At 45.1% G+C, this 15,004-nt stretch overlaps 1 protein-coding gene across 2 annotated transcripts in view; it reads right to left on the bottom strand.

Moving 5' to 3' along the window:
- Positions 1-760: 760 nt before the first annotated feature.
- Positions 761-15,004, bottom strand: part of sipa1l2a (signal-induced proliferation-associated 1like 2, genome duplicate a) — a 79,441-nt gene continuing 65,197 nt past the window's right edge. For both annotated transcript variants that reach the window (XM_086258594.1, XM_086258593.1), the window contains 8 exons: positions 13,587-13,853; positions 12,461-12,514; positions 10,201-10,339; positions 6,955-7,174; positions 5,524-5,655; positions 3,268-3,385; positions 3,059-3,134; positions 761-2,622 (listed from right to left, as the gene is read on the bottom strand). In XM_086258594.1, coding sequence (XP_086114720.1) covers positions 2,476-2,622; positions 3,059-3,134; positions 3,268-3,385; positions 5,524-5,655; positions 6,955-7,174; positions 10,201-10,339; positions 12,461-12,514; positions 13,587-13,853 — 1,153 coding nt within the window. In that variant the 3' untranslated portion in view covers positions 761-2,475. The remainder of the gene's footprint in view (positions 2,623-3,058; positions 3,135-3,267; positions 3,386-5,523; positions 5,656-6,954; positions 7,175-10,200; positions 10,340-12,460; positions 12,515-13,586; positions 13,854-15,004) is intronic.

The following is a 15,004-nucleotide window of genomic DNA, read 5'->3' as shown; positions in this document are numbered from 1 at the left end:
GTGCATCTGAATAAGTTACAAGCTTTCTGGAAAAATGACCTTTGGACAGACGAGACCAAACTAGAGATGTCGGCACAGCACCACGTTTGGGAAAAACCAAATGCAGCAAATCAGTAAAAACACCTCATACCAACTGTCAAGCAAGGTGGTAGAAAGATGATGATTTGGACTCACTTTGCAGCTACAGGACTGATGCACATTACGATCATTGAGTCGACCACAAACTCCTCTGTATACCAAATTATTCTACACAATCATCCCAAGCACACCACTAAAGGTACAGGAGAGTGGCTAAACAAAAAGAAAATATAATCAAGGTGTTGCACGGCCTAGTCGAAGTCCAACCAGAGTCTGACTGAAATGCTGTGGTGGGACTTTAAGAGAGCTGTGCATACATGACTGCCTGTAAACCTCAGTGAACTGAAGCGACTTCCATCAGTCATACAGGCGAGCATACAGAATGAGCACTTCACGTTGTTGTAGAAGCACCTTTGGCAGCAAACTACTGAGTCATGCAGTGTGCTTAGCTTTTCACAGGACTGCAGAGAGTCGTGTGAAAACTTTCTTTGACTGTAAATAGGTGGCATGCATCTTCTCATCTAACCCCTGGCAAGAGGCTGAATAAGTTTCTCTTATTTCCTGAAACCATTTCTTTGAAACAGACTTCAAACAGCAGTAGCAGTGAACCAGACTGAAAAAACTCAAATCGCTGCTTTGGTACCGAGGCTGGGAGAAGAAAGACTGACGAAGCACAAAAGACTTATTTTTACAACTACATTTATTTAAAAAAAACAAAAACAAACAAAAAAAGCGCCCAATGTCTCACCAGGGATGAGACAGTTCATGGAGAGAGACAGTTTTTAAAAGCATACAAACCAGCAAACTGTTAATCTAGCAGCATCCAAATGTTGGAATCTCCAAAATCATCATTTATATATTTAAATATATAGTTTTGTTGTTGTTTTTCTTTTTTTTTTGCCCCGGCAAGCTACACACTTTACAACATACACAGAGCTTCATCTCTCCTTAGTGGAGAAAAAACAAAAAACAAAACAAATACCTTTAATAAAATAAACAACTTTAGGTTAAATAAGCTTAAATAATAGTGTTAAATACAAGACACTTCTGTGGCAGGTATGTACAGAAAATAAACACATTTGGCATTGTAAGTGTGGTTCACTGGCGCTTGCTCTAATGCTCTAGAAACCACTGCATAAGAACACATTTTCCTGTGATAAACTACACACACACACACACACTCACATAACCTCTCTCTCTCTGACACACACACATTTTTTTTTTCCTATCAGTGAGCCACAGACAAGGCGTGTGTTTACAAAAAGGACTAAAAGCAAAGAGAAACAATCCACCGACAACCAAGAGTTTTAGGCACAGTCTCTTCCTCGTTTCATAAATACACGTCAAATACAACTGCGACTCGACAGGAACTCTTCACGCTTGTGGTAACTTCTTTTATTAAAAAACAAAAAATTTAAATAAAAAACCAAAACAAAACACAGTTTTGTAACTACCACTTTGTTATTGCTAGGACATTGTGACAGTGAAGGGAAACTAGTGACAAATGTGCGTAGGGAAAAGCACCTTTAAAACATCAAAATTACTGCCATGTGACCCTACATTACAACACAGAGGAAAGGAAAATGTGGAATTCATCAGAAACAAAACAAAAACAAAGAAACAAAAAGTCTGAAAAACAGCAAACCTCAAAACTTTTGCGACTTTGGAAACCAGAAAGCAGGAGAAGAAAGAAAGAAAAAAGATCTCAGTTGAGCTACATTCATTTCCCCCCCTCCCCGCCGTACGTTTCAAGAGCGCCACATGTGGATTCCTCTTGGTGCAAGCAGACAGTAAGTACCACTTCATTATGTCCAGTAAATTCCTCCCCTCCTCCCTCTCGCCTCGCCCCTCTATACTTTCCTGTGTCCGTGACGGCCGGCACAGAAACAGCTGTGTGACAGTGTGTGCAGTATGATACAGTACGGCTGAGTATACAGTACAGTAGACCGATGCGACATACGTAGGTAGGTAGATTATATGTTCACTACAGTAAATGAGCTTTACATTCCTCTACTGTAAGAAGATCCCGTGGACAGGCGGGGCCCTGGGTCGTCTTTCTTGATTCCTCTTTAGTGCTGGAGATGGAGGTGGGGGTGGTGTTTCCCCAAGAGCCTCGTTCACCAGTTAAATCAGACACGACCCTGCGCTTCAGACAGAGGACGATCCCAAAAGTAAAAGTCCAGATCGGGGTTTCAGGTTTCTCACCCAGGACTGCACGATAGTCTCCAAAACATGGGGTTGTTTGAAAGCGTCTTGATTACTCTTGGGAGCTGGTAATGGTTTGTTTTATAGTTTGTTTGCCTGTGGATCATCTGGGAGTCTTAAGTAGGAGTAGAGTGGGTGCCCGTGAGGAATAAAGGCCATCATGCTTTCTCTCTCCCTCCCTCGCTCTGTGTCTTAGGGTTTCTTGTCGATGGTGTGAAAGAACCACTCTGTGAACTTCCTGAGCTGCGCCGCTGCGGTCTGGCTCTCCTCCTGCAGTCGCATGTTGTCCTGTCTCAGGTGCTGCACCTCTTCCTGTAGCATCGCCTTATCCTCTTTCTCCTGAAAACAGGGCACACACACACGTGAACACACGCAATCAACGCGAAACACATGAGGCAAAAAATAAATGGATACAAAAGAGGCTGATAAAAGCCCCGCTATTACAAGAACATCCGTCTTTCGTCAGCGTGGTGTAAATGGGAGGCATTAACATGGCAAAGCAGCCCTTCCTCTGTTCTGATAAAAGCGCATTTCCTCTCTCCATTTTAAGCACATTAGTGTAGGTGGGGAAACGTTGGGCTGGGACACAATAAGAAAAGGAAGCGGGATATTGAATTAAGTGGATGAGTTTGTATTACACAGACCTCGGGGCACGCATTACTCAGTGTCTGTTCATCTGAGCTGTGGGACACCGACATGTGTCGTTTGCTAATGTGCGAAAGGAGCGCACCAAGGTGACAAAAACATAATCGACAAAAGGATGACGCGGACTCACCTTTCTGAGGTCGTGCTGCAGCTGCCTCAGGATCACCTCTAACTGGTTGACTTTGCCAGTGAGTGTGGAGGGGGAGCTGTTTGTGGGGTAACACAGAAGAGGACGGTGCCAAGAGTCATTTATTTACACGAAATGAAACAATAATGACAGTTTAGCTAACAGTCAATATTCACTTAGTTCTTGTGTGTGTGTGTGTCAGTGAAGCTTACTCTGCTCCCAGCGCCGCTCCTTCCGCCTCCACCACCCGTCTGGTCAGCTCTCTCGAGATCTGCAGAGCCTCGACCCGCTGCATGTCAGTCATGGTGCAGAAGGACGCCACGCGCTGGTCTGGGAAAAGAACAGGTGAAGTAATGGGTCATGATCTGCCTTTGACATCGAAAACAGGAAATCTGTTAAACTAAAACAGAACAGATAAACACACTTGCACACGCATTCCCGAGTGGATGGGACGATTCATTCATGGCTTGTATGAATGGATGGCTCTGGTTTAGTGCACTTGCAAAAGCAGTCCTGCCTTGCTGAGAGATCTATAACCGGACAGCAGGGAACAAGGTAGTAAACAGAGCATTTCTAGACTACTACAGATAAAGTCAGTCCCTGGGGTGTTGCTCCAGTGCCCTCACCCCTCCAAGTTTCCTCTGACAGCTGTTTGGCTCATAATGGGCTGGATCCCAGGGAGCTGTAGGACACCAGTCATGCTTGTTTTACCATATCAGGCCCTTAAGCTTTGTCAAAGCTCCATGGAAAACCCAAACTTGGCATGTTACCCTTGGGGCCTGCTCAGTTTTAAGGCCTAATGCTTGTTTCTTTAGAAACCTGTCTTTCTCAAGCCCTTATCTGAGGCTAAAGATGGGGTGGGGGGGTGGGGGGTGGTTCTGCATATTCATAGAAAAAGATTAAGGAAACCCTTCCATTAATTTAGCCCCCAAATGAAAGCTAATCCACTCGAAGACAAAAGCTGGCCGAGCCCAAAGTTGGTTTTTCAGATGAGTCAGGGACGGGAGAGCAAGTCTTCATTTGCATATGAATGAACATCTTCCTTCATATTCGATGGCTGCATCAGAAAGATTAAAGACTTCTAGGAAAAGCGGAGACAAGTGCAGAAAAGCAGCTTGCCGTTTTTGCGTGACCCGGGGTTCATACTTACTGGACAGAAAGACAGATTACAGAGAAGAGAATCTATGCTGCACACTGCATGCGAAAGCATTCAGCGACTGCACCAACATGCTTTGTTGTTCAAATCTACAAAAAAAAAAAAAAAGCCTATTTTCACTTCCATCTGCTGCTTCTTGCAAAACTCAAAGAGAGCACAGTAGTTTTAATTTTTTCAGTTTTTTTTTTTTTTATATAGTGCAAGCCAATCCAAACTGTCTTTTTGCATCATAAAAATGAGCCGTCTCTCAGGATCCACATGACTAAGGGTTATGAATGTCGTGAATGCTTTACATCTAAGCCAGCCTCTTTCCCCACTGGCTCTAAACAAAGCTGGTTAAACATACATGACACAATGGCAGCCCCGAGCCACTTTCTGCTCGGCAACAAGGCCCCTGGTTTACACAGCGTTTTTTCTGGGCCAGCGCGGCTGCCGTGACAACTGCCTTGCCGCTGCCACTCAGACTGTGCATCAACTCTGCTGATTCGTCTCTCGTTAAATGACAAGACTGCGGGCCGTGCGGCAAGAAATGCATCAAAGGAGAATCTCCACAAAAGACTTCGTTAATTATGACAAACAAATGATTACATGCTATGTTGCCTGCTCACTGGTCCAGGGTCAAGGTGGAAAAAAAGAAAAAAAAAATACTCATGGCATGTGCGCAGGTCTGTGATAAATGGGAAATACACCGGCATGAGACTGGTCCAAAAAAGGTATTTAAATTAGAAAAGAGATTACGATGCAAATGAGTGGTTTAAATGTACGATTGGGGGGGGGGGGAATAATCAGCTTTAAGTTTTTGACATGAAAGCTTCATATCTAAATTTCTCGTCCCAGAGCTGAATACCAACAAACCCCCCGAAATGGAAAAGTCTGTTTCTTTCAGAAGATCACATTCGGACCTGGTGGTCAAGAGGGGAGCATAAATCATCCCAAACTTAACAAACGAAACCTTAACCATAACAGAAAAGCAGCAACACTCTGAAAACCCGAATGATGACTTGCTGGCCTTATGGTGGGAAGATTAGCTCCATGTCAGTGCTGAGAAATGATGGCTTTGTTCTTAATAGGAAATTGCAAAGGGGCCTGGGGTAGAGGTGCAAAAAGCAGGAGGATTCCCAAAAGTAAGCTCCGGAAGCACTTAGGAGCAACTAGAAGAAAACACATAGCTCACACAAATCTGCACATTCAAGCAAGCGGGCACTTGCAGATTACAAAACACACAGTCACACATGCTAAGCAGCCAGGAGGAGGGGGTGGGGAGTAGAAGTGGATTACACAAGGTGCCAGCAGCTTCATCCAGGCTGGTTACCTTCGAAGGCTCGTGCTGCATCAACCAGGTGAGACCAGTCCAGCCCAGAGGCAGTGTCAGGGAGGGGCATGAGGCCCGGGTCGCTGAACTTGGACCTGTCCGCCAAGGAGCCGTCAGAGAACCAAAACTCATCTGCAGAGACAGGCAGGCACGCCGATCAGTGTCTAGGCCTGGCCTGAGTTTAGGGCTAATCGTTGAGTCACCCATCAGTTTGCATCAGACAAAAGGGGTTAGGGGAAAGGAATGGGGAGGGGGACGTGAGGGGGGGGAAGCCAGAGAGACAATTTGAAGCGGGATGGCTTTTGTCTAGCCTAACTCCTGCCAAACGCCTAATCTATATTCGCTCATCTGGCGAAATCCTCCAGCAGGTTGGGAACCTTTTGAAAAGCCAAGTTCTGGATTTGTGTAACAGCATGATAGGCAAGAGTCACATTAAAACCACCTTCTCTGTGTGGCACTCGCGAGTCGCTGTCTTAGGGGCGATAAACCACTTGTCTAAGTGAATGTCTTCATGTTTCAATCAATAACTCCTTTCCCTCCCCTCTGTCCCTCCTGCCCCCCCTCAGCCCTGAAAGACAGAGAATGCAATAAACAAGCTCCCACTCTGCAGAGAGGCATTTAGAAAAGCATGAGTGGAGAAGCAGAGAAGAGACACAAAGAGCTTGAGGTGACGCTGACACTCTCCTTTCAATTTACCCAGCGTCTTGGAGCTTGAGTAATTCACTGTTTACCAAATTGGGGCTGCTTCAGTACGGGAAAGGGAGAGCCTGTGCTCTCAACTACCCTTCAAAACAATCAGGAATCCATCAGACTGACAGGCAGAAGAGGCAGAAGAGAAAAAAACCATCTTTCCAAAAGCCATTTTCTATCTAAGGACAGCAGCGGGAGATGGAAAAGGGATGGTACGAAAATGAGACAGGAGGGACAGAGAGGGGTGGCTGGCAGGGACTGATGAGTGAATGAAACATTATGTATGACAGACATTGTGACATTCCTCATGGAAAAATAGGCATGTTCATGTCAGAGATCCTAAAGCAGCAGGCAGGACATCACACCTCTCATCGCTAATACATATTCAGTGGATGCTGGGAGACAGTGGAGCAGGGAATATTAGCCAGCAGTGACAGGTGTCTGCTTAATGCAGACGGAGCGGCAGGTCCCTTGCAAGTAGTGAGCAGCCTCACCCATTTCCAATTAGATGACTATATTGAGGAGTGCTGCTGGAGTGTGTACCAGTTGTGCTTATGATATCAGCAAGGACTCAAGTGGCTCTTTGAACGAGTCTCGATATCCTGGCTCTTATCCGGTGCCAGAGAAGAGGATTGATAATCCAGCAGCGTCACTGAGAAAAGTGTGTATTAGCCTTCCTGTCTTCTGTTTGTGTGTTTTTTCAGCGAGCCGGCCCGTCGAGCGTTTCGTTTGTGTACTTACTCCGCAGGTTGGACGCGCCCTGGTTGTGGATCATGCGAGGCGGCAGCGTGCTGTGGTAAGGTGGGGTGGTGCTGAATAGGATGTCGTTAGGCATGGCTTGGTCCAGCATGGAGCTGTGCGAGCTGGCGTACGACGAGCCTTTCCGGTTACTGGACACGCTCTCGTCGGACAGCGTTCGGTACAGCGAGCGTCTGGGGGACAAGCTGTCCACTGCTGATACCTGAGAAGATCAGAACAATTTGTCAAGCATTACTCATAACAAAGAAAACAATCCTAGATGCACATTCCCCATGCTCTGCCTTTCCTCGGCACAGGAGGCATACACGATTGGGCGACTGGGTGGGCTAAACGGGGAACATCCGGGGGAGAGGTGGCAGGAATCATTTACAGTCTATGCGTTCAGGAAAATGCAGTTGGATTGAGCACAGCTGGAGAACGTCTGGAAGACGGGGAATAACAGGGCTGGAGGAGGTGGTGACAGAAGCCACTGCACTGTGGCAACAAGTAGTCGCTGAGTTTAATGCTAAAGCAGAGTGCAGGTTTCACAAAGCGAGACGGAAAGGAAAAAAACATGAGGAGGCAGTCGAGAAGTCTTTAAGATGGTGAGGAGGATACAGACAACTGGGTGAACTAACCACAGTGTCGTATACATGTGTGAGACTGACATCTGGACAATTACAAGGATAATTGTGGGTAATTTAACTTAAACAAAAAAGCAAGTATAAAACAATATTCTGTCTTGTGTTTGTCTGCACATCTGAAGTTTGCCTGCCTTCCAGTATTTTGGTATAATAGTGCAATTAGAGAGCTCATATAGCAGAGACAAGCAGGGGCCAAATCAGAACGATGCATGCTGTGATCAAAGAGAGCATGAGGTCAGAATAAACAATTATAAAAGCTGTTAGGGCTTGAAAAGTAGCATCACCCTGAGGGGATGTCTTTTGGAGAGAGAATTACATGGGATATCACTGCAAAGACACCACTGTGTTACAGCTGGCCACAGTTTTGACAGAGCATCTCCTCTTTAAACCCAGAAAACCACAAAGCCAGATCCCATCCGTTATGTTGCTGTTCAGCTAACATAAATGCAGCAGCAGTGACATCAAAAGTAGCCACAAATGATATGCGGAGCATTTGGCCAGATGGGTAAACGTCTCCCCTTGCTTCCCAGCTGTAACCTACACTAGACTAGTAAACCCGCAAAGCCAACACCCAGCCATCTCCATTTCAAAGACAAATCCCACGGTGAGAATTTAACAAACATCTTGTCTGTCTTTAAAGTGAGAAATATATACAGGAATTCTAAGCAATGCACATCTACTGCCTCTAAAGACCACCTCAGAGGCTTTAGCTTGACAAGGTTGTCTCTTATTGCAAGTTTTCCCACCCAACTTTACAAGATTAGACTCCCGAGGCTCTCGCTCATCAAAACAACTTTAAAACAGGATTTGCTGATCCTATATAAAGCATAAGAGCGCAGATTTAGAGCACCCATAAATGGAGTCACGGCAAATGAAAGCAATTCCAATTGGGCTTAATGTTTTTCTTTATAAAGCAATCTATTTAGTACATCAAAACAAGCTCTCTGAACACATCCTGGCACTGGTTAACTGTACCTGCTGTGCACATTTGGAGAAAATACTGTATTAATAAAACCTGCAAGATTGACTATTATAGTATGCCTAAATCCACCTCAGCTGGCAACAGTCTCAGCCTGCTTCGGGGCTGTACGGGCTTTGAATTCTTTTGTAGAGCAGCAACACTCTTATCAGTCAAAGCAGCAGTGGCACATCCACCTAGATTTTCCTGATTTTCCCGACTTTTTTTTTTTTTTCCTTCGCTGCCCGCACCAAACAAAGACCCAATGACGTGCCACTCGGGAGGATGTGTTGGACAACCACCTTTTCAGATCGTTCTTCTTTCTTTCCCACAGGAGGTTCAAAAGAGGAACACTGTGGGCAAATAAGCTGTGAACGGCCTTTCCTTTACGTCAGCCACACAATGGTCTGCCTGTCCATAGAAGGTCGTCCCAGCGGACACGGTGGCTGGCAAGGAAAATCTGTCTGCACCTGCTCAGCCACACAAAGAAAGGCCACGGGCGAGTACCGGAAATGACACATGCGTTAACCTTTACTATAGAATCTGTTTCATTAACTGACAAATCATCAGTTCAGACTGTTTTATATAAGAATTAGAAATAAACCAACCGTGTTTCCAGCACCATATAATTACTCTGATTTGATGACTTTATGTGCCAGCTGATGACTGAAAACACAGTGAAGCTGCTCCCAGAAAAGAACAGTATGTGTTTATTGGGAACATATGTGTATATGCTTTGGAGTGCCTGGCCCCCGTGCCCTCCCAGATTGTTGCTCCGCGCACTACATTATCACACCGAATCTGACAGGAGAGTGTGACAGCAGAGGTCCTGTTGCTCGGTGAATCTGACAATCAGTGCACCTTTGTACTGGCTACTTTCTTTATTCGTGGGAAGCAAAGTTACATCAATATTATGTGTATCCAAACAAGCTCAACACGCATGCTTTCATTTGAGACAGGTGCTGACGCTGCCTAGTTGTCTTGCAAGCGCCAGATTTTGTAAACCATAAGCTCGATGGTTGGAGGCAAGACAAACGAATCAGTGGACTGCTGCTTCGTGTTAGGGATGAGGCCTGTCTGTGACAGAGGACATGCCCGTCTTCTCCGGGGAACTGAAGTGCATTTGTATTAGAATTGAGCAGCATCCAAGAATAACCCATTTGTACATCTCCAGAGTCCCTTCCTGGTAGATAATGGATGGGGGGGATGGTGCAGGGAACTCGAGATGCAGTTAATAGAGACTGCAGGACCCAGAAACATCAAACATCGATGTGCTCTCTGGAACTTCCTGCCTTTAATCCATGACATCCCGACTGAGTAAACTCAGCGCCTTGTTAGAAATTAAATTAACCAAACACTGTGCCAGTCAGTGGTGACTGAAAGGGTCCTGTGTCCAGAGAGAGAGTGAGAGGGAGGAATCCTATCAGCAGTGCCAGCATATGTTTGTCCTGCTTTCACTGGATTCCCAGCAAGAGATTTTCAGGTCTGGTTCTGCACTGGATTTATTCAAAAGGAGGAAGTCTGAGGTTTTTGTAGATACATCGTGTCAGTATAATAACAGAATTGTGAAGTGACATTTATTTGCATATTACACAGGACATCATAATAATGATAAATTAGAGGTTAGGGTTTCATTAATGCCCTCACCTTGCGACTCCTGTCTTCTCCTGGCGGGCTGTCGGGCAGCATCATTTTAACGTATTCCTCTTTCGAGAGTCTCTGCAGAGATTTTCCATCCCGCTCAGTGGCCTGGAGCCGGCATGCGGCCTCTTGTGCGTACAACTGCCTGTAGATGACACAGAGGGCAAAGAAGAGCATGGCTCATCACTAGGGTCACACAAAATACATCCCAAGGGGGGCACAGCCTTGGAGCCATCACAGCTTGGGTTCAGAGGTAATCCCAGCTACTTAGAGAACAGGGACAGGGATCCGTCTTATCATGCCAACATCAGGCGCTTCCCTGCTCCATGCTAGTCAGGTGAATGCAGGATAACGGGGATGGAAAAGGACCAAGGGAGGGAACTTATTTCCAAATCTTACCCTGTTCCACATCACTGTGCCAAAACCATGATTACACAGGCTGCAAATAAAATCCAGCCAAGCACTGTGAGAGGTAGAAGGGAAAAACAAGGGTTTGGGACAGAAATGACTTCCAGAAACAAGCGGAAAGCACCAACTAAAGGAGTGTTCACAACAACAACAACAGAGGGAGACATGAGAGCTGTTAGACAGGGCTGGAGGAGGACCCACAAGAGGTGACATGTTTTGTTAGCAGTGTGGTTGTCAGCAGGGTTTTTTCTGAGAACATTTAAATGATTCTGAGGGTGTGGAGAGTTTACGGGGGAGGTTACAGGGCACGGAAGATGTGCCCGACCAGGCTGGTGAAGTCATGTGGCTGTGAGACCTCTGCTTTAAGTGAGCAGCCTGAGCTTGACACACTGAGTGCTGTTGGCAGGCTGTTAGGTGGCCGCAGGGAGATTCGCTAGATGGTTAGACGATGGGACAGCCTAGTTATGACGGCTACCTCCAGACACTGTTGCTGAGAGCCGCACTGTATTAAGCTTTTGGCAACACGGAGAACAGTTCCTAAATATATGTACCGTGTTTGCTCTATTGTGTTTGGCAGAAAAACAAGTGCAGTTAACTGAATTTTGTACACTCGTTGTTTGATGCCAAAAACTGCAGCAAAAAGTCCTCTGTTTTCCCACTCTACCTTGACCTGTCCATTTTCGCCTGAAGTAATTGAGCCATAATTATGAGAAAACTGGAACAACATTAAAGTCTTTGGAGTTAAATATTACTCTGCTGTGCACTGGCATCTGTTAAATGCCTACAGTATATAATTAACTTCTCAAGGGGCAGTGAAAAAGAAAGAATGTACGTTTTCATCCACCTGTTTTTAATACAAAGTCTGAGAGCTTGTGAAAAAGATGATAAAATTATTTTAGACTTAGTCCAGTTAGAAACAGCAGAGAGATCCAAAAGAGAAGGAAGTATAAGTGTTAATAACTGTTTGATGCTTAATATTGTGATGCCTTCTTTCGTTTCTCCTATCATGGACAAGCCATAGATGCAGTGGTGCACAAGATGCTTTGTTTTTCTTTTGGGCTAAAGACTCTTAACAGTGGAGAAAAATTTTAAGGACCCCACACATAATGTAACCAGCCATCCAACCATTCATTCATTGTCTGTCATGCCAATGTGAGGTTGTCATGGGGTACACAGGGTACACAACCTGGGCAGGGCGCTAGTCTGTCGCTCCGCTAACAGAGAGAATGACAATTTTTACACCTACAGCTATTTAAGAGTTTGCTCTGGATTTGAACGCAGGGCCTCATTCTTGATGTGAGGCGACGCTGCTAACCGCCACACCACCATGCCTTCCAGTATCTGGACTGACTCAAATATTTCTCCACGCTCATAGGTTAGCTGGCTAATATGCCGAGCTAAAATGTAGCAGAAATGGTTCACAGCACTCATAGAGAAGCAAATAGTTTAATCGCAGATAGAAAAGTGTTTCTATTGGCCTTCAGATAATGTGAGGTGGAGTCATAGCTATAATATGCATGTATAAAGCTGGGAATACTCTGTCCCAGACGAAACATAACCAAAGGGAAGCAATTGTGATGATAGCTTTGGTTGTGGTTATTAAAATTAAACTTCTAATAGAGATTTAAGCAGAGAGACTGAGAAGATATTAGATGGACAGTACACAGCAGTATGAATCTGTAGTGGAAATGTCACAGTCACTCATGCACAGCTGGTTGCTGTCCACTTTGAGCATGGTCCACAAGGCAGAACCAGCACTTGACACCGGAGGAGTGGGGGTACAAAGAGGGCGGGGCAGTGTGCGGGGTAAGCAGGCGGTGTCAGATCAGGACCACAGGGTTCACTCTTAACTGTGTACCTTGAACGCTCAGACAGCATTGTGAGAAGGAAGGTTAACAAGCTTTCCGCTCCTCTGAAACAAGAAGCAGAAGCAAGAAAGAAAGAGCCCACGGTTAGAAGCACCGTTACACATCCAGCCTCACACACAGCATTAGAACAAATGAGAAAACTTTTTAGAATTGGGGGGAAAGAGAAACTTCATTATGTTAGGACAATATCTGTGAGTAATATTAGGCCATTTATCACGAGGCGCTGTTATGTAAGATGAAATAAAACGGTAGGAATATATAAACAAACAATGGGGTGGGTAAACTGAATTACGGAGCTTTTTCATAAGTCGGCAGAAGATGACTTCAGTGCATGCGATCAATCACACAACCGTAAGTAGCAAATTTCACAGCCTAAATGAAATTACTTGGGAGCTGGAGCACGGGGTTCCTTCCAGGGCAAAATCTCACACTCTCTCTTGCAAAACACGCCCCGCTCGCAAACATCCTCCAAATCAGTGCACACAGACAGACACACACACACAGCTACACTCACACCGTAAAAGCTGTTTCGCTTTCACCATCAATGGCTCTCTGTTCTCTACAGCAAAACCATTTAATCACCCGACAGATACAGTCAGTCATCACTGCTCACACAGACTGAGGATTGCATACATTCCTCTTCTGTGCGATACAGGCTATTGTGCAGATGGGCGTCCTCAGACTACACGTGCGACTGCGTGCGTGTTCCTGTGTGTGTCTTGATGCTTGGCTCCCAGCAGAGATGGTCGAGCCTGGCGATCCACAGGGACGCGGCTTCACGGGAGCGATCATAAACCGTAAGTGACATATGCCAAGTGTATTATGTCCGCAGCTTCACTGAGCTTATTTATTTTGTGGCTGTCTGCTTCAATCAGGGCCACTCTGTGTAGGCTGATCGTGGCGTTGGGTTTGAGGTGGAGATGCAGCAGTAAGACGGAGAAAAATGTGCTGACAAGAGCGCGATTAAAGGGTGTTTTATTTAAATGTGCCTACTAGCTAGTGATAAAATCGCTGTGAAGCACGTGAGTTGAAACCTCTTTGTTTTTGTAGTTTTTTTGCACATTTGCTGATGTTCTCACACATGCTCTTCTTGCTTTCACGCTCACATACACTCACCCACACTCTGAAATGTTGGGAGGTTCCTCAGTGCTGTGGGCGGCATCATCATCATCATCATCAGTCGCCTTCGCGCCCACTGTGAATTTGCAACTGGACTGTGTGCGTGCCTGTCCACAAGCCTCTGAGCCGGGCCCAAGCCCGGACCCCTGTACCAGCTCTGGCCCTGAGCTGCTGGTCTGGGGGATGGTGTACACCTTGGAGGAGTCAGCAGACATACAGTATCTGGCACCACGGGCCAGGGGACTGCCAGAGTGGTGTGAGCCACTGATCAAACAGCAGAAAGAAAAAAAGAAACAGAAAACAAAAAAAAAAAGGCATAACATAACTCAAAAGTGACCACAAAATGAATGAATTTAAAAACAGAGAAACAAAAAGAGGCAAAATCATAACAAAAACATAAACAAGCATTAGCAATGGTGCTAGAAACATGTCAGACGTAAAGAAACGACCTATTAGGATGACTTCTTTAAACGGAAAATGGTTTATGAATGGTCTCCATGCTGCCGGGGTCGCTACGCTTTTCCTTATTCTCTGTCATTTGTATCCTGTTACAAGGGTGAACACATGTAGGCTCAAACTGTGTTTCTGTGGGGCAACAGAGAAAGGAAGGAAGACTTTGGCTTTTACAGAGGGAGGAGTTCAAACAGCTCAGACAGAGGATCAATTTAAAAGGCACTAAGGCCCGATATAAGATAAGTACTGATTATGAATATTTTGAATCATGTGAATCACGCAAAGATACTTGCGTAGTTTCCTAAAAAATATGGAGCTGTTCATGAGGGCAATAAGCCCCCTTTTAATCTAAAAACATCAAATTGCCCTTCAACCTACACTGGAAGAGGATTCGGCTGCAGTTTGTCATGTGAATATTCCCCCTGAACTTTGTCCTTTCAGTATTTAGTCAAATATCAACTGACAAAACACATTAAAGGGTCAGTGCACTCAAATCACTGGAGGCATTTTCTGCTTATTTACAATGCTGTGCCTTAGGCTGATTTACAGGCTTACTTACGAGCAAACACAAAATAAAATAACTGCATGCCACGAGGAAAATACTATTATTTTTGTTAACTGGGGAAGGTGACCCTTGAAGTTATGATCAAAAGGTCAAATACACACAGCTGTACAGCATTCATCTCGACTGAATGGTGTTTTTATATCACTTTACTTTATGTGATTCCTCGAATGTGTAAATGCTTTGCCTCTATCCAAATAATAAGCAAGATGATAAAGGATGGCGATGTCACACTCTGCAGTGATGTGAAAATGAGCCATGCATCAGGTAATGAACGCTGCCTTGCTTTGCTTTCTTTGCTCCTTTCTCTTCCATTGGCCTTTCACATTTAAGCACTCCCCCTCTCCATACACAGTCTCACATCTGCTACAGCGTCCTTCATTATTTCCATAATTAATAT

Source organism: Aulonocara sp. 'chitande type north' Nkhata Bay, linkage group LG13 (assembly GCF_057382095.1).
Source record: "Aulonocara sp. 'chitande type north' Nkhata Bay isolate Kocher_YH1m ecotype deep benthic linkage group LG13, A_spYH_male_GT1.1, whole genome shotgun sequence".
Lineage (NCBI taxonomy): Eukaryota > Metazoa > Chordata > Actinopteri > Cichliformes > Cichlidae > Aulonocara > Aulonocara sp. 'chitande type north' Nkhata Bay.
The sequence above is the reverse complement of the archived record's forward strand: the minus strand, read 5'-3'. Positions and strand labels throughout refer to the sequence as shown.